The following is a 24,103-nucleotide window of genomic DNA, read 5'->3' on the forward strand; positions in this document are numbered from 1 at the left end:
TCAACAAAGTGAATGTGAGCGGTGGGAAAATAAGACCTAGCTAAGACAGACGATGTTTAACCCCTGGGAAAAACAGAAAATCAATAATAATTCTTAGTAGCTTTGTTCAATTTTTTTTTTTTTTTTTTAAATGTAAGTTTAAATGAATAAACGCAAGAGTTTTGTGTATTTTATTGAGGGTCTTGTGGTCACCAGTAGCTGTTTCCTGTGATTTTGACATCATCCTCTGGTCTGGCAGGGACGTTTGACAAAAAAAATAAATAAATAAATAAATAAATATCAATATTGGCAATGACCAAAAAGTAGAAACTTCACTTCACTTTTTTCAAGAAGCGATAGATGACCATTCAGTTACAAAAAAACAGTTTGCACGTTTCACTTTCAAATCCACTAGTTTTCTCTGCTCCCAAACTTTTAGCCTTAAGTTTTGCCAAAGATGTGGGTATAAGGAAATTTCTAGCATCTCTTGTTTTTTGTATGCATTTTGGAATATTTGCAAATGATCTGTTTTTATCCAATTCCTTGGGAAGAAATCCAGCATTTTCTCTCAAAACAAGTTTCACATAATTGTTGAAGCTGCAACACAAACGTAAAAATGAACGTTTCCACTGAATCTTTCTCGTCATGCACAGCAGGAACGTCCTGGAAACACGTTCAGAGCTCTTCTCATTCCACGGCATGCCGACGGTGTGTTCAGAGCACCATGAACACGACATGCACCACATCTACATGTACTCACATTTTTAGTAATTCTGCAGAAGTCTCTGATAAAGCAACAGACCCCGGCAACTCGGCATTAGCAACGTTTGGGATGAACAAACGAAACAAAAACACGTAAAGCGGGGAGAGATAAAGCTTTACTTACTCCAGGTATTTGGTCCATGTTGGCGGGTCGGACATGGCCATGAAGAAACAGTTGGTCAGGATGGTGAACATTATGAAATAGCTAAACAACGTGCGAATGGTTCAGGAAAATGTGGAGTGGCAGAGAAATACATAATATAGCATTTGTTTTTCTAAAGCAAGCTGGTAGCGAACCAGAATATAGAGTAATACAGTCACTGTAGAGTTATGAATTAACACTGAAACTATGAGGCAACGTTTTTGTTTGCTTGTTTGTTTGTTTTTTGTCACATATACTGTAGAGTGTCTTCTTAAAGTATTCATACCTGTGGGGCTTTTTTTCCTACTCATTAGCATAGTTATTTGATGAATAAACGCCGCATAATTGCACAGCAGAAGGAAAAAGATACATCCTTCTTTCTACAAATGAAAATGTTGAAAGTGGAGCACACAGATGCATTCAACCTCCTTCAGTATTTTATTTTATTTTTTTGTAGAGCAATCTCACTTTCTAGTCTCGCCACAAATCCTCAATCGGCTTTAAGTGAACCTCCAACCAGACTTTTGCAAACTCAAACTGTCTATTTTCATTCAGAGGTTGACCTGTGTTTAGCTCCATCCATCTTCCCATCAGCTTTGACCAGCACTTGTACTTTTTCCATCAATAAAGTCAAAGACTTATTGACTTAAAACAAGCTCTCTGAAAAGCTGCCTATGAGTTGGTTTTGTGTTATTCAAAGTGCACTACGATATTTGCACAATAAGCTAGAGCAGTAATACACCACTTGTTAAGATTCCTGTGTTTTCACAGTGTTTTGTTGTGTAGTTTCACTGAGTTTGGTTAACGGGACCAAGGATAATAATTTGGAACTTAATGTTTGTTTTTCAGATGGAAGTCAATTAAAAATCTACCGGTGAAATTTGAGGTTGACAACATAACACATGAAAGTTTTCCAGAGATGTAAATACCCGGAGGTAATGTACCACTGTCGTTATGACTAAAGTTATAGGAATATATGTGGTCTGCAATACATTTTAAAGGGAAAGAAACTATTTGTTATATAGATCAGGGGCTCCCAAACGTTTCTGTGGCTTGGCCTCCCAAACAACATTAAGCCATCGGGCCGAGGATGCCCACAGACAATGCTACAAAACATGATCAAACAGATAAACTTTTAGATTTTTCTTACTTACTTTTACTCACTATTCAATAATTACTCCATTTTACTAGCAGAAATGCTGTCTCACATTTCCTTATTTTAGTTCTCCGTGAGTTCTTGGCTTTTTTTCAGAGTCCTCCACAGCTGGACGGTTCCTTTTGTCTTATACTCGTCAGAAACGTGTCCATTTCACACTTGCTAGCCAAACACAAACCAGTGAGTTTGAATTTTGTTGAATATTAGAAACTGGCTTATCTAGCAGATTAAGGAACATATTAACTTTAACTAAGGTGAGACGTCAAATTATAGTGACTATTATCTTGATTGTCTCTTTTTTCACCCTCAATCTTAAGATGACACCTTATTCAATATTGTCCTAACATCTTCCTAAAACAGCAAAGTCAACAAACACAGACACCAACAAGTCATTAAAAAAGGATATGCATGGACTAAGATTTTTATGGAAATCGATCTGATGAAGTGAAACGGACTTAATATGTAAAGTGCAGACGTGGCGCTGAATCTGAAGATGGCTTTCCCCTTGTTTAGTACTATAAAAGTCTGCAAAGAGAAGCACAAGACAAACACCAGTGTTAAGGCTAGGGGGGAAAAAAGATCCCATTTTCAAACATTTTAACAGTGAATCTCTCGTGCTACGTTGTGGAGAGAGGCTACGCATCAGCCGTCAGCAGCTGTTCAGCTGTTTCCTTTTACCGGGAGGGAGCAGCAGCACAGTGTTGACTCAATCTCTCTGTCTGCCATCTGTGCTAACTTCCACCACCGGCAGTCATCGGGGCAAGTTGAGATAATGGAGGCAACTCCAAAGCGGACGGCATGTTTCCCCAACAGATGTGGCATTTATTTAAATATTTCCTGCTCTTTGGATAATCCTCCCATCCAGCAGCGCATCACATGCCAAAACAAAGAGACCCTGAGAATGGCTGCCATGTCCTGTTTTCATCTCTCCATTAATGGGCGGCAGCCTGATCCACCAGCTCAGCAAATCAAAACTTGCTAATCCTATTTCAGAATCCACCAGTGATCTAAAGAGACGCAGGGAGGCTGTCTTAGTCACGGCAGCCGCAACGAAGAAATTATTTGAAGGATCGCGAACATTTCCTCCCAAAAGGGAGGTTTCCATTGATTCCACCACTAGTGGAAACTTCTTATGCTTTCGACACTAAGACAGTAACTCCAAATGCATTTCTTTAATGAACTATTATATTATTGAATATTCCACTAATGTGGAATATTCAAAAGGGTGAAATTAACAAATTCATGTTGATTATATCGTGTTTTTGTGTTGTTGAATTGTTAATGTGCATCATTTGGATTGACAGTTTTCCTCTTTTTATTTTGTTTGTTATCTCTTGGTTTGAGATGTGTGAAAAATCCTACAATAAATCCATATTTTATAACAAAATGTGCATTTTGCTCTGAATTTAGAAACGACTACATGCAATAAAATAGAAAAAAAAAAAGACTAACTATATCCCTGTTTAACCCAGAGAGTAAATTTGAGGAGACACAAAGGCACATTTTTCCAATCGGTCCTCACGATTGGAAAGATGGAAGAACATTCAAGTTTGGGTCTTCAGTGGTAAAGAAGTGGCTCACTGTATCTAAAGCAGTTATGAAACCATTGAAACACGGGAATTGCGACAAATCAGGCACTGAGAGCAAGACGGTAAAATAAATAAGAAAATCCTAAATTGTCTTACGCTGCTGTAGCCAAAGAGTTTCATTGTTAAAAAAAAAAAAAAGTAAAATAAATAAATAAAAACAACCAAAAGAAAGAAATCTCTATTTGGTGTCCTGTGATTGGTCAGTGTGACGAGCATCAGACCAAACATGGCCGATGACAAATTTCAAGCAGCAGCGATTTTCCTGGGAAAACAATAGACTGACGTCTGAAGTGCTCCTTTCTCCATTTTCCTTTTCCATCTTTTTAGAATCCAAAAATAGTAATTAGTGCTTAATACTGGAGGCCAACTGACTTTATAAACCTGCCGGAAATGTTGGTAATTGGTTGGTTATTATTAGCAATATGCACTGACGTACCGCTGTTCAACAGTTTTTAAACAGGCATATATATGGGCAGCACAGCATCGCTGGGCTAAGCCAATAAACTCTTCTATTTAGCTCTGGGAAGAAGTTAAAAAGCAAAACACCCAAAAACGGTCTAGGCTAACTTTTAAAACAATTGTCCTTCAGTTAGATTGGAATGATTGTTGTGAGAAGTGAAAATTGTTCTTCAACCTTAAAAAAATATATATAAATAATTTGCTATACAAATACAATAAGTTTGACAATGCTGTCTTTTATGAGTTTGTCTACAAGCAGCTGGAATTCCTTGGAGATTTTAGAAAAATATGCAGTAAAGATTCTGCTGCTTTGACTTGTCATTTAAGTTTTATATTTATTAGAAAGTGAAAGTATAATAAACTTATGCTTCTACTCGCACTTTTTTTGGTCTACACCTTGTTTTCATGGCATTGACAAGAATTTAAATATTGTTGATCTATTTTTATGCTAGTTTTGTGTTGTGGGTTTTTTTTCAGCATTTTGTGTTTTTTCTTTTTCAACTTGTGTATGGAAATGTAAAAAAGTTACCAAATAAATAAATATATACTGACTTAATTGCCATCCGACTATAACCCGATGGGTTATATCATCAGAACTGAACTGAAGAAGTTGTTTCGCTGACAGGGAAAATGTTCTCAGAAAGAAAGATAAGTGCTGTTGCCTTCACTTTGAAAGACAAAAACATCAAAACGTTTTCACCTTCTGGTTCTTGTAGTAGAAGGGATCGATGTCCTCCAGCGGAACCCCGACGAGCTCTGGAGGGATGTCGCCGAAGATGCGCGGCAGCTGCTTGCCCGCCTCCAGGTCGACGCGGGGTTTGGCCGCCTCGGCGTTCTTCTGAGCCTCGGTGCAATCCTTGGAGCTCCTGGCCTGCTCCTCCGCCACCCGCCGCTCCAGGGCAGCCAGGGATTCGCCAGTGAACCGCCGCAAGCCGTCAGGACCCGTTGGTAACAGCATGGCTGCCATCTTTTCATCCTGATCGTCCTGTACTAGAATTTACTTATTCTGAGGGAGACAGAGAAAAGGTCAGAAAGAGCGAAGAGAGATTTTCCAAGATATGCTTTGCAGGTAGAGGATGTGGGTTGTGCGGTGGCCCAGTCGGTAGCACCATTTGTAGCAGAAGGTCATGGGTTTGAATCCCATTTGAGTCTCTCTGCATGGTTTCGCATTGTTCTCCCAGTGCATATATCGGTTCTTTCTGGTTTCCTCCCACAGTCTAAAAACATGATTGCTAGGTTAAATTTTCTCTCTGAATCGTGTGTGCATGGTTGTGTGTCTTGTGACCTGCCCAGGGTTTACCCCGCCTCTCGCCTAATGACCTCTGTAACTTAGCACAGATCAGTGGGAGTGTAGACAACAGAAGGTTCAGTAGATGGATAAATTAGAAGATGTCAACCTGTTTTGTTCCCTTTGCTACACTAAGGGTTGAGCTGTAAGACGGCTTACAGGTCAACAGGACTGACATTGTAACTATTCCATTTTACCAGCTGTAGGTCACACAGGTTTTCATAATTTTGCTGGTTTTCCTCCTCATAACACATTTTTTGACAGTTGCGTTAAATGTTAAATCACACTGACAGATATGAACCAAGCATTAAACATTACCATCTCCCTCGTGGTGGGCTATGAGGGAGATGGTAATAACCAGACATGGAGAGACGACTCCACTGTTGGGTTCTAAATAAACTGTTTCTCAGCTTTACATCATGTCATTATGTTATTCCCTCATCAATAACATGCCTGGAATGCTGCCTTGATTCTTTCATGTGTGTCGGAGAAATCCTTGAATCTCCCATGACAACCATTCAGCTGTGGAAAACGTCTGGGTGGGCCGAGCGCCGCCTTCGAGGTGCAGCTCGTTCTAGGAGTTTCAGTTTCCAAGCTTCCACCTCACAGAACAGTCCTCCCTCCTCTAATCAGCTCCTCCAGACTAGCCAGCAGCAATTAGCAAACACCCGGTGGAACTGCGCATCTGCTGAGCTCATTGTACGAGCTACTTCTCAGTGCAAGTCCGGTACAAACGCTGATACAACGTCGTTAGAGGGTTATTAGAGGAACACTGTATTTTTCTAACTGAAGTTAACATGGTTATTTGATTGTAGCGTCAACTACCTGAGAAACACATAATACTGAACGTGCTGCTGGGAGAGGAAGGAGTTGCGTCTCCACACTGTGGTAGTTGCTAAAAAAAAAAAATGAATAAAAATGTCCGTATGTGTTTGCCTACTTCATGTTACTGCTTCATGCAACGCAACTGCCTCTCTATCACCCCGGATTTAAACCGCATGCGTCTCCGCTTCGCTCTGCTGGCGAAATACATATCACCAACACGGACGAAGTCTCTCTCATGTTTCACAGTTTCTAAATAAATGTAACTTATTCTCCACTTCCACTTGTAAATATGACATATTTTTTGAGTGATGCGACTCACGGCCCGGAGCTACTTGTAGTCCAGAAAATATGTTACTGGTGCAGCTTAAAATCCGCACGTCTTGTTCCTGAAAGCGGGACATGTGGTTAGTTGTTCTGAGAAACCAGGTTTTTGGCTTTAAGACGGCTTTGATGTTTTACGGTTATGAGGAAAAGCCACAATGTAATCTAAAAAAACAACAAAAAAAACAATATGAAAGTGCTTTCCACTACTACAAATTTGCTCCAGAATCTGAGCCACTGGACAGTGTGACATTTCAATAACTGGGAAAGCTTTCCAAAGAGAGGATTACATTTTGGCGTTCCCTCGTTTGACAGAAAAACCCATTGTATCCTTTTCATGTGGCCTAAGCTCTGGGTCTTCCATCTCCTGCTCTCCTGAAATGCCTGGATCCCTTCGCACGTTCAGCCAGACGCTATCTGCTCCCCGCTGATCTGCTGAGTTGGCCCAGGTTGATACCACATCGGCTCATCTCGTGCAGTGACATTGTCGTCTCGCTGGCCGTCGCGACACACATTCTCAATGTCACTAAGTCGATAAAAACACGCTCGACCTAATGTTTCCTCTGTCCTGGTGGTACGGCGTCATGTAACAACCGATTCAGAGAAACACTTATTCTTTTTCTTTTTTCTTTTGCTTCGTAAAAGTAAAGCGACGCAGCAGCCAACCGGTGATGATAATCCCATCTGTGCAACGTACAGTTAAAGTGTATAATTAATCTACTTTGAAATGCACAGAGAACAGCCCTGCCAGGGCGCACGGCTTACTTGCAGGAGGACGTGTACAGTTTTAAACTCAGCAGGGCGGGGAGGAGGAGAAGAGTGTTTTAGTTGAATGAAATTTAATTCCCATAACAGCCAGATGTGATATGGTCATCATCGCTTCGAATAATTAATAGAATTAGTTTCAAAGTGGAGCAGAGCACACGATAAGAGCAACTGTTTGAGGAAGTTATGAATGCAACTTAATCATTGGGGCCTGCCCATAGCAATGCATAAGGAGAGCAGTGACTGACTTGCGAAGCAAGTCAGTCACTGCCTACATTGCATGTGGCACACCTATTCTACACCCAATAGAATGTCTCTTTATTATTATTTGGGGCCTGCCCATAGCAATGCATAAGGAGAGCAGTGACTGACTTGCGAGCAAGTCAGTCACTGCCTATACATTACATGCGCACCTATTATTCTACCCAATAGAATGTCTCTTTATTGGGGCCTGCCCATAGCAATGCATAAGGAGAGCAGTGACTGACTTGCGAAGCAAGTCAGTCACTATGCATTACATAACCGTATTACACCCAATAGAATGTCTCTTTATTGGGGCCTGCCCATAGCAATGCATAAGGAGAGCAGTGACTGACTTGCGAAGCAAGTCAGTCACTACTCCATACATTACATGGGCACCTATGTTCTACACCCAATAGAATGTCTCTTTATTGGGGCCTGCCCATAGCAATGCATAAGGAGAGCAGTGACTGACTTGCGAAGCAAGTCAGTCACTACTCATGAGCAAACCTGTTCTACACCCAATAGAATGCCTCTTTATTTCTTTATTTATATCTTTATTTATTTTTCTTCCGACCTTTAATGCGGCTCGTGCAGCTCAGCACCCAAAAGTGGTATCAAAGCGTGCTCGATGCAAGGGAGCTATTATAAGGAATCGGACTTACGATGGCGGCGTAAAAGTGAAAAACGAGCAAAAAATTTCCAAGCGGCAGAGCATAACTGACACCAACTGCCGCTAGAGTGAGAATTTAAGCAGATTTTTAACCCAAAGCGATTTTGAAATCGCCTCACGCTAAATATCGCCCGATTGGTATCAAACTTGGTCATGACATTGACGCGTGCCTGCTCCGGAAAAATGTGTTCGATATTTCTCTAGCGCTTACGGTTTTCTGTCAAGGTGCTTCAGAGTGAAATCATGGGACAGGGTAACTGACGCTCTCCCTGGTTCACTTCCATGTATTTCTGAAAAGTTTCTGCACAATTTTTTGTCTCATCACTGCAATTACTGTGAATGAGGTAAAAATATGAATTGACTACTATCGGAGGCGACAAATCCCTCTTATACGCTTCAAACGGTTTTTGAATATGTATTACGGTTCCTGAACGGCAAAGGTTTGTTCGGAGTGCTTTTTCCATATTAATTGGCTGGGTGTCTCACAAAGATAGAATTTTTTTCCCCCCTTTCTGTCTCACACAGACATGACAGTTAGCAGCTGATCCATTACCATAGCAACGGAACACATGAGGCCAGAGCAGCTGATTCATGGGAGGACACTCTGGAATGAGCTGGCCTTTAGAACTACTTGTGTTTTGGGCATTTTATAACTGATTTTAACAAACCATTGTTACACACAGGATTAATGTGTAATTTTTAAATAAAGCTTAATGGAAATTTCCCAATAAAAGCCCCAATATCTCTGTCAGGTGAGTGCAGCTCTGCCTATATTATCTTTTCCTCTCAGGTTATGGCACTGGCTTGCGCAGCAAGCCAGTGCAATGGCATTAACCTTTGACCTAATGATAATAAATAGGACTATCAGAACACCATATCTGTAGTTCTAACTAACACTCAGTTAAAACAGAGCTTCCATTTAGAACTACTGGCTGTTTAGGCCAGTAAATAAGAGATTTAACCCAAACACTGTTGGATTAGTGTGGGCATTTAATATGAAGCTTATGTTTATTTTTCAAAATAAAAGCCTTCATATTGCCCTCAGGTTAATGCATCGCCGTAAGGCGATGCAATAATATTAGAATGCTTTATATTCTTCTCTCAGGTTAGGGATCTGCCTTGCGCAGCAAGGCAGTCAATTAAGATAAGACTTTTACCTTAAATAAACTATTAGCTATTTTTCTTACTTATTAGTCATTTTAAATATACTGAATTGAGTAAGTCAGTTACAGAAAACATTCTGATACCCCACATGCTATTGGCAACACTTAGGTAAAGATATGTTTGGCCTGCTTTGATCAGAAAAACTAACTGCTTCAAACTATTAGGATTCCATCTCTCCCTGTGTGTTTCATTCTCATGACAGTTGAGCTGCTCTTTAGAACTACAAAGACTGAAGGTTAGAACTACAACATGGTGGAACTGTCAGTTACTACAGAGGAGGACTGAGCTGGCCTTTAGAACTACTTGTGTTTTGAGCATTATAGAACCGATTTAACACATTCACTGTTACACATGGGATGAGTTTGACCATTTCTTATGATGCTTACTGAAAATTTCAAAATAAAAGCCTTGGCAATTTTTACATCATATATTTGCTCATTTTTGCTTGACGTGATTGGTTTATCCAAAGCACTCTTAGACACTGGATTAGTGTGGGCATTTAATATGAAGCTTACTGCAAATTTCAAAATAAAAGCCTGAATATGACCCTCAGGTTAATGCATCGCCGTAAGGCGATGCAATAATATTAGAATGCTTTATATTCTTCTCTCAGGTTAGGGAACTGCCTTGCGCAGCAAGGCAGTTCATTAGCATTAGCATTTTATCTTAAATAAGCTATTGGCTATTTTTTGGACTTATTACCCATGTTTAGTATACTTAATGGTGTAAGTCAAGTATAAACAACATGCTAGTGAGCTGATTATCATGCTTAATCGTGCATGTCCATGTTAGTCAACATTCTTGTGATTCTCCACATGGTTCTTTGGAAGTTTTTAAGCTTAGCATTGATGCAAATTCTTAGCATCAGAACGCTGGGTCCAAACCGACGGGCACACTTTGGCAGGCCCCAGTTAAATTTCTTCAGGAATTTTCTAGTTTCTTTATTTATATCTTTATTTATTTTTCTTCCATCACCTTTAATGCGGCTCGTACCGCTGCGAGCACCCCCACAAAAGTGGTATCAAAACGTGCGGCTCGATGCCGAGAAGGGAGCTATTATTTTTATAAGGAATCGGACTTACGATGGCGACGTAAAAAGTGAAAAACGAGCAAAATTTCCAACTGCCGAAACGCAGAGCATAACTGACACCAACTGCCGCTCCAGTAGAGTGAGAATTTAAGCAGATTTTTTAACCCAAAGCGATTTTGAAATCGCCGTCACGCCCACAAATATCGCCCGATTGGTATCAAACTCGGTCATGACATTGATACGCGTGCCTGCTCCGGTAAAATGTGTTCGATATTTCTCTAGCATTTACGGTTTTCTGCCAAGGTGCTTCAGAGTGAAATCATGGGACAGGGTAACTGACGCTCTCCCTGATTCACTTCCATGTATTTCTGAAAAGTTTCTGCACAATTTTTTGTCTCATCACTGCAATTACTGTGAATGAGGTAAAAATATGAATTGCGGTACAATCGGAGAACACAAATAGCCCTCTCATACGCTTCAAACGGTTTTCAAATATGTATTACGGTTCCTGAACGGCAAAGGTTTGTTCGGAGTGCTTTTTCCATATTAATTGGCTGGGTGTCTCACAAAGATAGAATTTTTTTCCCCCCTTTCTGTCTCACACAGACATGACAGTTAGCAGCTGATCCATTACCATAGCAACGGAACACATGAGGCCAGAGCAGCTGATTCATGGGAGGACACTCTGGAATGAGCTGGCCTTTATAACTACTTGTGTTTTGGGCATTTTATAACTGATTTTAACAAACCATTCTTACACATAGGATTAGTGTGTAATTTTTAAATAAAGCTTAATGGAAATTTCCCAATAAAAGCCCCAATATCTCTGTCAGGTGAGTGCAGCGCCGTAAGGCGCTGAAAAAATCTCTGCCTATATTATCTTTTCCTCTCAGGTTATGGCACTGGCTTGCGCAGCAAGCCAGTGCAATGGCATTAACCTTTGACCTAATGATAATAAATAGGACTATGAGAACACCATATCTGTAGTTCTAACTAACACTCAGTTAAAACAGAGCTTCCAATTAGAACTACTGGCTGTTTAGGCCAGTAAATAAGAGATTTAACTCAAACACTGTTAGCCATTGGATTAGTGTGGGCATTTAATATGAAGCTTATGTTTATATTTCAAAATAAAAGCCTTCTTATTTCCCTCAGGTTAATGCATCGCCGCAAGGCGATGCAATAATATTAGAATGCTTTATATTCTTCTCTCAGGTTAGGGATCTGCCTTGCGCAGCAAGGCAGATCATTAAGATAAGATTTTTACCTTAAATAAACTATTAGCTATTTTACTTACTTATTAGTCATTTTAAATATACTGAATGGAGTAAGTCAATTACAGAAAACATTCTAATGATACCCCAAATGCCAGAGCATAACTGACACCAACTGCCGCTCCAGTAGAGTGAGAATTTAAGCAGATTTTTGACCCCAAAGTGATTTTGAAATCGCTGTCACGCCCACAAATATCGCCCGATTGGTATCAAACTCGGTCATGACATTGATACGCGTGCCTGCTCCGGTAAAATGTGTTCGATATTTCTCTAGCATTTACGGTTTTCTGTCAAGGTGCTTCAGAGCAAAATCATGGGACAGGGTAACTGACGCTCTCCCAGGTTCACTTCCATGTATTTCTGAAAAGTTTCTGCACAATTTTTTGTCTCATCACTGCAATTACTGTGAATGAGGTAAAAATATGAATTGCGGTACAATCGGAGACGACAAATAGCCCTCTTATATGCTTCAAACGGTTTTCAAATATGTATTACGGTTCCTGAACGGCAAAGGTTTGTTCGGAGTGCTTTTTCCATATTAATTGGCTGGGTGTCTCACAAAGATAGAATTTTTTTCCCCTCTTTCTGTCTCACACAGACATGACAGTTAGCAGCTGATCCATTACCATAGCAACGGAACACATGAGGCCAGAGCAGCTGATTCATGGGAGGACACTCTGGAATGACCTGGCCTTTATAACTACTTGTGTTTCTGTAGTTCTAACTAACACTCAGTTAAAACAGAGCTTCCAATTAGAACTACTGGCTGTTTAGGCCAGTAAATAAGAGATTTAACTCAAACACTGTTAGCCATTGGATTAGTGTGAGCATTTAATATGAAGCTTATGTTTATTTTTCAAAATAAAAGCCTTCATATTGCCCTCAGGTTAATGCATCGCCGTAAGGCGATGCAATAATTTTAGAATGCTTTATATTCTTCTCTCAGGTTAGGGAACTGCCTTGCGCAGCAAGGCAGATCATTAAGATAAGACTTTTACCTTAAATAAACTATTAGCTATTTTACTTACTTATTAGTCATTTTAAATATACTGAATGGAGTAAGTCAATTACAGAAAACATTCAAATGATACCCCACATGCTATTGGCAACACTTAGGTAAAGATATGTTTGGCCTGCTTTGATCAGAAAAACTAACTGCTTCAAACTATTAGGATTCCATCTCTCCCTGTGTGTTTCATTGTCATGACAGTTGAGCTGCTCTTTAGAACTACAAAGACTGAAGGTTAGAACTACAACATGGTGGAACTGTCAGTTACTACAGAGGAGGACTGAGCTGGCCTTTAGAACTACTTGTGTTTTGAGCATTATAGAACCGATTTAACACATTCACTGTTACGCATGGGATGAGTTTGACCATTTTTTATGATGCTTACTGAAAATTTCAAAATAAAAGCCTTGGCAATTTTTACATCATATATTTGCTCATTTTTGCTTGACGTTATTGGTTTATCCAAAGCACTCTTAGACACTGGATTAGTGTGGGCATTTAATATGAAGCTTACTGCAAATTTCAAAATAAAAGCCTCAATATGACCCTCAGGTTAATGCATCGCCGTAAGGCGATGCAATAATATTAGAATGCTTTATATTCTTCTCTCAGGTTAGGGAACTGCCTTGCGCAGCAAGGCAGTTCATTAGCATTAGCATTTTATCTTAAATAAGCTATTGGGTATTTTTTTGTCTTTTTAGCCATGTTTAGTATACTTAATGGTGTAAGTCAAGTATAGACAACATGCTAGTGAGCTGATTATCATGCTGAATCGTGCATGTCCATGTTAGTCAACATTCTTGTGATTCTCCACATGGTTCTTTGGAAGTTTTTAAGCTTAGCATTGATGCTAATTGTTACCATCAGAACGCTGGGTCCAAACCGACGGGCACACTTTGGCAGGCCCCAGTTAAATTTCTTCAGGAATTTTCTAGTATCTTTATTTATTTTTCTTCCATCACCGTTAATGCGGCTCGTACCGCTGCGAGCCCACCCACAAAAGTGGTATCAAACGGCTCTCGATCCGGAGGGTGCTATTACTTTTATAAGGAATCGGACTTACGATGGCGACGTAAAAAGCGAAAAACGAGCAAAATTTCCAACTGCCGAAACGCAGAGCATAACTGACACCAACTGCCACTTTTTTAGAGTGAGAATTTAAGCAGATTTTTGACCCCAAAGCAATTTTGAAATCGCCGTCACAGGCACAAATATCGCCCGATTTGTATCAAACTCGGTCATGACATTGATACGCATGCCTGCTCCGGTAAAATGTGTTCGGTTTTTCTCTGGCATTTACAGTTTTCTGTCAAGATGTTTCAGAGTGAAATCATGGGACAGGGTAACTGACGCTCTCCCAGATTGACTTCCATGTATTTCTGAAAAGTTTCTGCACAATTTTTTGTCTCATCACTGCAATTACTGTGAATGAGGTAAAAATATGAATTGCGGTACTATCGGAGAAGACAAATAGCCCTGTCATACGCTTCAAACGGTTTTTGAATATGTATTACGGTTCCTGAATGGCAAAGGTTTGTTCTGAGTGCTTTTTCCATATTAATTGGCTGGGTGTCTCACAAAGATAGAATTTTTTTCCCCCCTTTCTGTCTCAAACACACTGACAGTTAGCAGCTGATCCATTACCATAGCAACGGAACACATGAGGCCAGAGCAGCTGATTTATGGGAGGACACTCTGGAATGAGCTGGCCTTTAGAACTACTTGTGTTTTGGGCATTTTATAACTGGTTTTAACAAACCATTGTTACACACAGGATTAGTGTGTCAATTTTAAATAAAGCTTAATGGAAATTTCCCAATAAAAGCCCCAATATCTCTGTCAGGTGAGTGCATCTCAAATCTCTGCCTATATTATCTTTTCCTCTCAGGTTATGGCACTGGCTTGCGCAGCAAGCCAGTGCAATGGCATTAACCTTTGACCTAATGATAATAAATAGGACTATCAGAACACCATATCTGTAGTTCTAACTGACACTCAGTTAAAACAGAGCTTCCAATTAGAACTACTGGCTGTTTAGGCCAGTAAATAAGAGATTTAACCCAAACACTGTTAGGCATTGGATTAGTGTGAGCATATAATATGAAGCTTATGTTTATTTTTCAAAATAAAAGCCTTCGTATTGCCCTCAGGTTAATGCATCGCCGTAAGGCGATGCAATAATATTAGAATGCTTTATATTCTTCTCTCAGGTTAGGGATCTGCCTTGCGCAGCAAGGCAGATCGTTAAGATAAGACTTTTACCTTAAATAAACTATTAGCTATTTTACTTACTTATTAGTCATTTTAAATATACTGAATGGAGTAAGTCAATTACAGAAAACATCCTAATGATACCCCACATGCTATTGGCAACACTTAGGTAAAGATATGTTTGGCCTGCTTTGATCAGAAAAACTAACTGCTTCAAACTATTAGGATTCCATCTCTCCCTGTGTGTTTCATTCTCATGACAGTTGAGCTGCTCTTTAGAACTACAAAGACTGAAGGTTAGAACTACAACATGGTGGAACTGTCAGTTACTACAGAGGAGGACTGAGCTGGCCTTTAGAACTACTTGTGTTTTGAGCATTATAGAAACGATTTAACACATTCACTGTTACACATGGGATTAGATTGACCATTTCTTATGATGCTTACTGAAAATTTCAAAATAAAAGCCTTGGCAATTTTTACATCATATATTTGCTCATTTTTGCTTGACGTGATTGGTTTATCCAAAGCACTCTTAGACACTGGATTAGTGTGGGCATTTAATATGAAGCTTACTGCAAATTTCAAAATAAAAGCCTCAATATGCCCCTCTGGACAGTGCACCGCCGCAGGCGGTGCAATGATATCATTCTGCATTATCTGGTTCTCTCAGGTTAGGGAGCTGCCTTGCGTAGCAAGGCAGTTCATTAGCATTAGCTTTTTAGCTTGAATAAGCTATTACCTATTTTTCTTACTTATCTGCCATGTTTAGTATACTGAAGGAATTAAGTAAATTACAGAGAACATTCTAATAATATCCCACATGCTACTGAGAGCATTCACGCCAACATTAGCATTTTTGCTCATTTTAGCTTATACACTTACTTTATCATACTGAATGGTGCATGTCCAGTTTACTTAACATTCTTGTGATTCTTTTGATTCTATTGATTACATTGCAGCTTTCTTTAGCATTGATGCAAATTCTTAGCATCAGAACGCTGGGTCCAAACCGACGGGCACACTTTGGCAGGCCCCAGTTAAATTTCTTCAGGAATTTTCTAGTTCTTAACTTATTCTTCCGTCACCGTGAATGCGGCTCGTACCGCTGCGAGCCCACCCACAAAAGTGGTATCAAAACGTGCGGCTCGATCCCGGGAGGTGTGCTATTACTTTTGGTGGGCTTTGGAGTTACCATGGCGACGTAAAAAGCAAAAAACGACCCCAAAATCACTAACGAGCTCACCAGGTGCAAGTCTCGTCGTCAAGGGGACGAGGCAACCAGTAAATCCTGAAAATACCCTATTTTTGAGGATTTTCTGTGTCGTCATAACTTTATGTAGAAACGCCATTCAAACTTCATTTTGTAGATACGTCCGTGATCTCTTTTAAAGTGAAGACAGCACGTCAATATGTATTATGGTTTGTCCACAACTTCTTTCTAAGCGACCCAAAGTTTTTGATTTTTGGAAAAATCAGAGTGTGAAGGCCGCTCCGCTAGAGTGAGAGTCAGAGCGACATTTTGACCCCAAATCATTTTTTAACTCGCCCTCACGCTCACAAATATTGCATGATTGGTATCAAACTTGGTCATGACATTGATACGCGTGCCTGCTCCGGTCAAATGTTTTCAAAAATTATCTAGCGCTTACAGTTTTCTCTCCAGGTGCTTCAGAGCAAAGTCATGCGCCAGGGTAGCAGACAGATCTCACTGATTCACTTCCATGTATTTCTGAAAAATTTCAGACCTTGGCACACACTTATTTTATCTCATCGCTGTTAATACTGTGTGTGAGGTAGAGATATGAATGGCGGACTATGTGAGACGACAAATAGCCCTCTCATATGCTTCAAGCGGTTTTCGAATATGTATTACGGTTCCCGACGGAAACAGTTTTTGCAATGCTTTTTTTAGTCAAACTGGCTGGCTCAAACAGAGAATTGTCTCCCCCTGGATGTCTCACTCACAGCTGGCAGAGAGGATTATTTACCATGGCAACGGAACCCAGAGCAGGGAGAGCTGCTGAGGACTACAAATAATCATCACTGTAGTTCGAACTACTAGTTCAGTTAAAACAGAGGAGGACTGAGCTGGCCTTTAGAACAACTTGCTGCTATGGGCTGTATATAACTAATTTAACCCTGTCACTGTTACACATGGGATGAGTCTAGCCCTTTGAAATGAAGCTTACTGAAAATTTCAAAATAAAAGCCCTTGAAAATTTTTACATCAGGTCATTGCTTTTTTGAGCGTTATATGACTGATTTAATCCAATGACTGTTACACATGGGATGACTTTGACCCTTTCAAATGAAGCTTAACAAAAATTTCAAAATAAAAGCCTTGGGAATTTTTACATCATGTAATTGCTCTTTTGGCTTTATGTGACTGGTTTATCCAAAGCACTCTTACACATTGGATTAGTGTGGGCATTTAATATGAAGCTTACTGCAAATTTCAAAATAAAAGCCTCAAAATGCCCCTCTGGACAGTGCACCGCCGGAGGCGGTGCAGTGATATCATTCTGCATTATCTGTTTATCCGAGGTTAGGGAACTGCCTTGCGCAGCAAGGCAGTTGATTAGCATTAGCCTTTTAGCTTAAATAAGCTATTTTCTATTTTTCAGACTTATTAGCCATGTTTAGTATACTTAATGGAGTAAGTAAATGACAGTAAACATTCTAATGATACCCCACATGCTACTGAAAGTATTTATGCTTACATTAGCATATTTGCTCATTTTAGCTAATACACTTACTTTATCATACTGAATGTTGCATGTCCAGCTTACTTAACATTCTTGTGATTCTCCACATGCTATTGATTACATTGCAGCTTTCTTTAGCATTGATGCTAATTCTTAGCATCACAACGCTGGGTCCAAACCGACGGGCACACTTTGGCAGGCCCCAGTTAAATTTCTTCAGGAATTTTCTAGTTTCGTTTTACTCAGCCGGTCACGACAACAAATTTTAAATTGTCCCAGCAATTCTTGCAAACGATAATATCGTCGCTTTCCAGTAATATATTGATAAAGGTATAGTAATAATGCAAATCTGCCCTCTCAAAGATAAATAAACTTTAACTTTGTAAAATAAATAAATAAAATGATTCAAAAACAAACTCGACTCTGGAAATGGAAAACAATAATATAAAAATAAAAATAAAAACCTACACACAACCGAAACCACGTTCATGATGTTTTTTTAAACAAAATTGCACTTCAAAAAAACGTGAATCATCAGAATGGAAGTTTTTTGGGACAATTACAGAAGATTACTGGAAGGAGAAGAACGGTCAAAAAGCATCATAAAGAACCAAATCTCTAATGACTAATTTATTAAGTAAAAACAATATTCTGATAAAATGTTCACTACAGGACAAACCAGACCTAGACGACTGGAGGGATAAAACATTTACCATGACAAAAATACACAGAATCACAAGACTGAACAGTTTTGTTTATGGCAGCAGATTTGGGTAAATTACGTGAAATTCAGACGACCCGATTTTATTTTTAGTGACCAAACTTGACCAAACCGCCCTCTTTTACAAATAAAATAAGATACACTTTACCATTATTTAAAATTATCTTTTTAGTTTGAGTACTTTTATTTATTTATTTATTTGTATTTATAATTATTTCTTCTTTTCTTCTTTTTACCTTTTGCATTATTCTATTTTTCTTTACAATCTTTGAAATCTTTTTCTGGGAAATCAAGAGTTGTAACGATTGTTTCATTTATCATAATGCACACGTCCGCTTATCTTTTCTTCTCAAATATTCAAACTAACATCATGATATCACGACTATAATTTTTGCACAATTTACTTACTTGGAAATGACTAAATATAAAATCATAAAAAGGAATAGAAATTATCAAGCAAATTTTTATTTATTTATGTAATTCCATTACTGCAACAAGCTTACCTGAGGCAGCAAAAAATAAGTAAATGCCATGCCGTTTTAAAAACTACTGCTGCAGTGGTGTTTATTTTTCCAGTTTCATTTTATCTTAATTTGTGGAAAAGTTTCAAATATAACATACAACCAACAGTTTTAAAGACTATAGGGCTTTAAAACTATTCTTTTAAAGCCCTATAGTTTCATAGGGCTTTAAAACTGTGGGACAATTATTGTCCCTAAAGCGTTAAAGCCCTATAGTTCTGGTCTTAGTAAGCTCAGCTGCTAATTCTAAGTGTTTAAAGACGAAGTTCTTTCCCGCAAATGAAAACCGTGAGCTCAAAAAGTAGAAGATTAATCTGTCAGCTTCAAGTTCATCTCACCCCATTTCTTGTGTAATATTGGACTTAACTCGACCTGTTTGCATGTCTAATGTTTTTTTTATTATTTGTTGCTGTTGTCTGATGTGGTTTTTTTTTCTTACATCCGATAAAATCACAGTCCTGTCCCTCGTGAAGTCTAAAGACGAGAGGAGAGCCATTTTGTTGAAAGGCAGAGGAACTCTTCTGCTAGAAATCCCTCTGAGAGTTGATGTCTTCTGTCTTTGGCAGAGTGCATCTGCCCCCTTCCTCTGCCTCCGGCCGGCTGGGCCAATCGCAGAGCTGCCCTCACGCGGGGCAGGTCGGATGCGCAGCTGTGCGGCAGAGCACGGCTCAGGTACTTCTATAAACAAACACGAGCTTTGCTGCTGCTGTTAACATTAGTATTATTTTGTGGTTATATAAAGAAGTGGATATTTTATTTTCCTCCAGTCTCCAGCGTAAACAGTTCTTTTTGTAAACGTCTGGAGGTGTTTACAACCACACCAGATTCCTTTTTCCCAACTCCATAACTTTCTCTTCCGGCCATCCATTGACCATGAACGTAACAACAGGGCCGAATATCTGACTGTTAAAGCTGAGAATCAACATTTCTAAATTAATGTCAGGGCATCGTTGTGCAGTGGTGTCCCCAAAGGAGGCTGAGGGGGAACCAAGGGCCCCTCAGATTATTTTTCATAAATAATCTCTGCTGTCATTTTTGTCCCTGTTGCACCTTTTCATGCCCCACTTTTTCCTTTCACTCAGCTTTCTGTATATTTAACTTATTGCGACACTCTGATATTCTGAGATACTGATTTTTTAAAAATCATTATTATTATTTGTAAGCCACAATCATCAAAATGTGAAGAAAAAAACCAAGGCTTATACTATTTCTGTGTGTGATTAATCTATATAAAATATTGAACTTTTTCAAGATATTCAAATTTGTCTAGCTTGCTCTGGACAGTCAGGAAAATGTTCATGCTTCACTCTAAGCTAATATATCATTACATACTTAGTCAGAATCCTCAAAAGGTCACATTTGCTATTCTTTGTCTGAATAAAACTAACTTTCAGAAACCCAGAACGCTTCTTCTCTTTTTCAAAACCCACATTCCTGAAGTTGCATCATCACTCCTTCCATCAGACGAACATTTTCTCTTTTCACTTTTATCTAGTTTGTTCTTTCTTGGCTTCATTCAGTCAAGAAAGAACTGAATGAAGAACTGCATTAAAATAAACATTTTACTGCATTATCAATCTGATTATGGCTATTTAAAGTACGAGATTCTCAGAGATGCACAAGATAAAAGAGAATGTATTTGGATATGTGGAGCCAGAGTCCTGACACGCGTTTATTTTGTTGTTTTTGCATTTTGAGAAAAGTATGTTTCAGTTTTCAGAAATATTTTTTTAATATGAAAACAAAGACCTTCTGGGACAATCTAAAACTTCCTATTTCCTTATGTAACCACTTTGTAATTATCATAATCCAAACGGCATTTGATTTTAATTTGCTTTTCTTTACATCTTAGAGTCACATTTCAAGGTGTTTGTTTGGGGGGGAGGATTTTATATGAAACAGCTGCATATCTTTTAAGATAAAAGTCTGATAGCTTTGCACGTACATATAGAGACAAAAATGTTTGGCTGTTCATCTTGGCAAAGCAGCCTAAAGGTTCGTAAATGGATGTAGTTGCAGACTTTGACTATTCCACTGTGGCTCTGGTTTTACGTATAGGCTAAACTTGTTTTACTTTTATGAAATAAAAGTGAAATTTGCGAAAGGTTCAAAGCTCCAAACAACACTTTGTACCCTCACCGTTCATGCTAATGAAGGTCTTTTATTTAGAGGTGTTAGAATAAATGGGGTGTGACTACAAACACACACTTAATTTATCTGGCTTAAGTCTGTACAAACAAAAATAATAATTTTAATTTAACTTCACAACAATGTGTAACTTTGTGTTGGTCTTTCCTAATAAAAAAACAACAGACCCACAAAATGCAATTTATGTAGATACATCTGTAATAATGCTACTTGGACTGAAGGGAAATATTATTATTTATTAATTATTGAGAGACTAAAAATAGGTTTGGATGCTTTGAAAATGTATTTGCTCCTTGCCTGATTTCTTCTCTCTTTTTGTTAGTTATTAAACAAAAAAATGTTCGAGATGATCCGATTTATCTGAAGATAAAGAAGATAAAGAAGAATAATAAATAATAAATAAATAATAATAATAATAAATAATAAAAATACACAGGATGAGGGGAAAAAAAGCCGTCAAAACCAGCGTCGCCTTTGTGTGAAAATATAATTAAATAATTTTAATTAAAATATAATTAAATCACACACACTGAAAATATAAACCAAGTTATCCAACTTTTAATCAAACTGAGTTTATCCAAGTAAATATATTAAGTTTATCACGTTAAGCAAACGTAAATGTGGTATGTTTGAAAAACTTAATTTGGTTACATGGTGCAAATTAACTCAATTTTTTTTTTTTTTTTTTTTTTTTTTATTAAGCTGGCGCTCTGTTCTATTTGTTCAGTACTGTGGCTTTAATTAACCAAACTTCTTGCTTCAGTTTGGCTCATTGCACTCAAACCTGATTATTGGCTGGCCTGGAGAGTCAAGAATGAAGTAGGCTTCAAGATCTCAAAAAATAATAACATAAAAATTTAGGAAAACACACATCATGCCCTTCCACCTGGTGGCAGAAATTTCCCTCTAATTAATAACATCAATATTTAACTGCTCGTTGTATTTTACTCATGGTTTTCTTTTTCAGACATAAAACAATTTGCTTGCTGATCTAAAACACTTAGACATGATGGGGGAGGGGGTAAAAAAAGCACAAACATAAACTCTGTACTGGTCAGAAGTCAACTTTGGCAACTTAGTTTAAAATTCAGACTTTCAAGGCAGATGGGAATAAACGCCGTATGGAAAAACTGAACAGCCATCAAAGAGAATGAGCGGATCACAGACACCTGAAAAAAAAAAAAAGTTCCTTTGACCTTCATAGCTTGGGTTTTTCCTCTCATGGATTTGTTCAGCCACTTCATGTATCAAGTGACTTGACATTCGCAGAATCAGATGCCAAACATCTGTTTTAGAGCCACAAAGACTTAAAAACGACTGAAGAAATCCTTCAACATCGACGAGACTTCGCCCGCTCCAGCACCAGCGGTTAAACCCGTGGAACATGTCAGGTTCCCTGCAGGTTATTTGAGGTCCACAGTTTGAAAAATCCATGATCTATTGTGTAACACAAACATTTGAGCTCGCTCTTCAAAAGCATGCATTAAAGGATAACAATGATGCTAGATCAGAGTGCAGGAATACACGAGGAGATTTGTTAGAAAAAAACACAATCCCAACTTCTGATATGTTTTATATGGAAAAACTGGTGTTTTGTCCTTGGCACACATCTCACATCAAAGTGCTTCAGTTACTCATCACCAATAAGAAACCATTATTTTTAGCAGTGGGAGAGATTTTCACCCCGTGAACTTTTCCAATTTGCCACATTGAAACTGAAACAACTATTTTCAGAAGCCTGTCTGTAAGCATCAATTTTAAAGTTTCACCCCAGATTCTCTATTGCATTTAGGTCTGGCCTTTGACTGGGCCGTTCCAACATTTGCACATGCATTGATGTAAACCACTCTGCTGGATGTTGTTGTGCTTGAGTGTGAAGTTTCTCTCCAGTATGACAACTTCTGCCACCCGTAACATGTTTCCTTCCAGGGCTGTCCTGTTTGTAGCTTTGAAAAGCGTTTCTATCCTTACTGAAGAAGGGATAGGGTGATGAGCAGTGTTGATCAAATTTGATGAGTTTACATTTTAGTTTTGATCTCGTCTTTACCACGTAGCTGACAACCTCCAGTTTGAACTTTATCTTACAGCTCTCTTTCAACAGTGGCTTTCTTTTTGTCGCTCTTTCAGTTTGTAAATCCAGGACTCCTAGTTGTCATGTCAACAGTTTCTCCCTGGTATGGATAAATCTCTGCAGCAGCTTTACCCCTGCTTCTCTGATTAATGCGCTCCTTTGCCATGTCTTATTAGGTCTGCACATCTGCCTTTTACAGCTTTTTCTAAGTCTGCTGTTATGTGCTCAGTAAGTTGTTCAAACTTTGAAGTGCTGTTTCAGAATCAAACCCTGCTTTAAAGGAGTTGTATTGTGCGTTTTCTAGCCACATTGTGCTATGTTGTAGTGACTATGTTACTTTCAGTTGTTATACAAAATGCTGAATCTATCAAATATGACTTAAAAGACATTTGGCTTTGTAATTTAACGCCTTGCAATTGGGCCTCTGTCAATTTAAGAAACTCCTGCTGAAACTCCACCTTCAGGATATCATCACAACGTCGCTCCTCTTTTAAAACTTTAACAATTTTTTTTTTTTTTTTTTTACTTTTTGCCTGAGAAGTATCAGCTACTTCTTAGCTACTGAGAAGTAGCTGATGTAATGAGCTCGGCAGATGCACAGTTCCACTGGGTGTTTGCTAATTGCTGCTGGCTAGTCAGAAGGAGCTGATTAGAGGACGGAGGACTGTTCTGTGAGGCGAAAGCTTGGGAACTGCAGCTCCGAGGGGGGAGCTTTATCCTTGAGGGCGGAGCTAGGTCCACCCAAGCTGTGAAAAAGGCTGCCTGGCAGTCTGCTATGTTGAGCCCTTTAAGGGGCGGAGCTTAGAGCACCGGTGAGCAGCATACAGACGAAGAAGGGGAGAGAAAAGAAAAAAGGAGCTGCAGAGTTTTACCATTCACAGTTTGTGTATTTCGTCTTGCTGTTTGCAGTTTGTCGTCACCTTCTTTCGATGTGTGTGTGTAACCCCCATATATGTTTGTAATATTATTGTGGGTAGTATTTTTTATTTTGTTCTTATTGGATTTTGTCTTGTAATTTAATGCACCAGCAAATCGGTTTCTATTTTA

General features: G+C 38.8%; 1 protein-coding gene across 1 annotated transcript in view; it reads right to left on the reverse strand.

The window, feature by feature from the left end:
• LOC122840746 (sodium channel protein type 4 subunit alpha B-like) overlaps positions 1–24,103 on the reverse strand; it is a 60,269-nt gene that overhangs the window by 33,152 nt on the left and 3,014 nt on the right. The window contains exons 2-4 of the mRNA XM_044133346.1: positions 4,788–5,093; positions 2,446–2,564; positions 866–955 (exon numbers count right to left, since the gene is read on the reverse strand). Coding sequence (XP_043989281.1) covers positions 866–955; positions 2,446–2,564; positions 4,788–5,054 — 476 coding nt within the window. The 5' untranslated portion in view covers positions 5,055–5,093. The remainder of the gene's footprint in view (positions 1–865; positions 956–2,445; positions 2,565–4,787; positions 5,094–24,103) is intronic.

The sequence above is a fragment of the Gambusia affinis genome, linkage group LG12 (assembly GCF_019740435.1).
Source record: "Gambusia affinis linkage group LG12, SWU_Gaff_1.0, whole genome shotgun sequence".
Classification (NCBI taxonomy): domain Eukaryota; kingdom Metazoa; phylum Chordata; class Actinopteri; order Cyprinodontiformes; family Poeciliidae; genus Gambusia; species Gambusia affinis.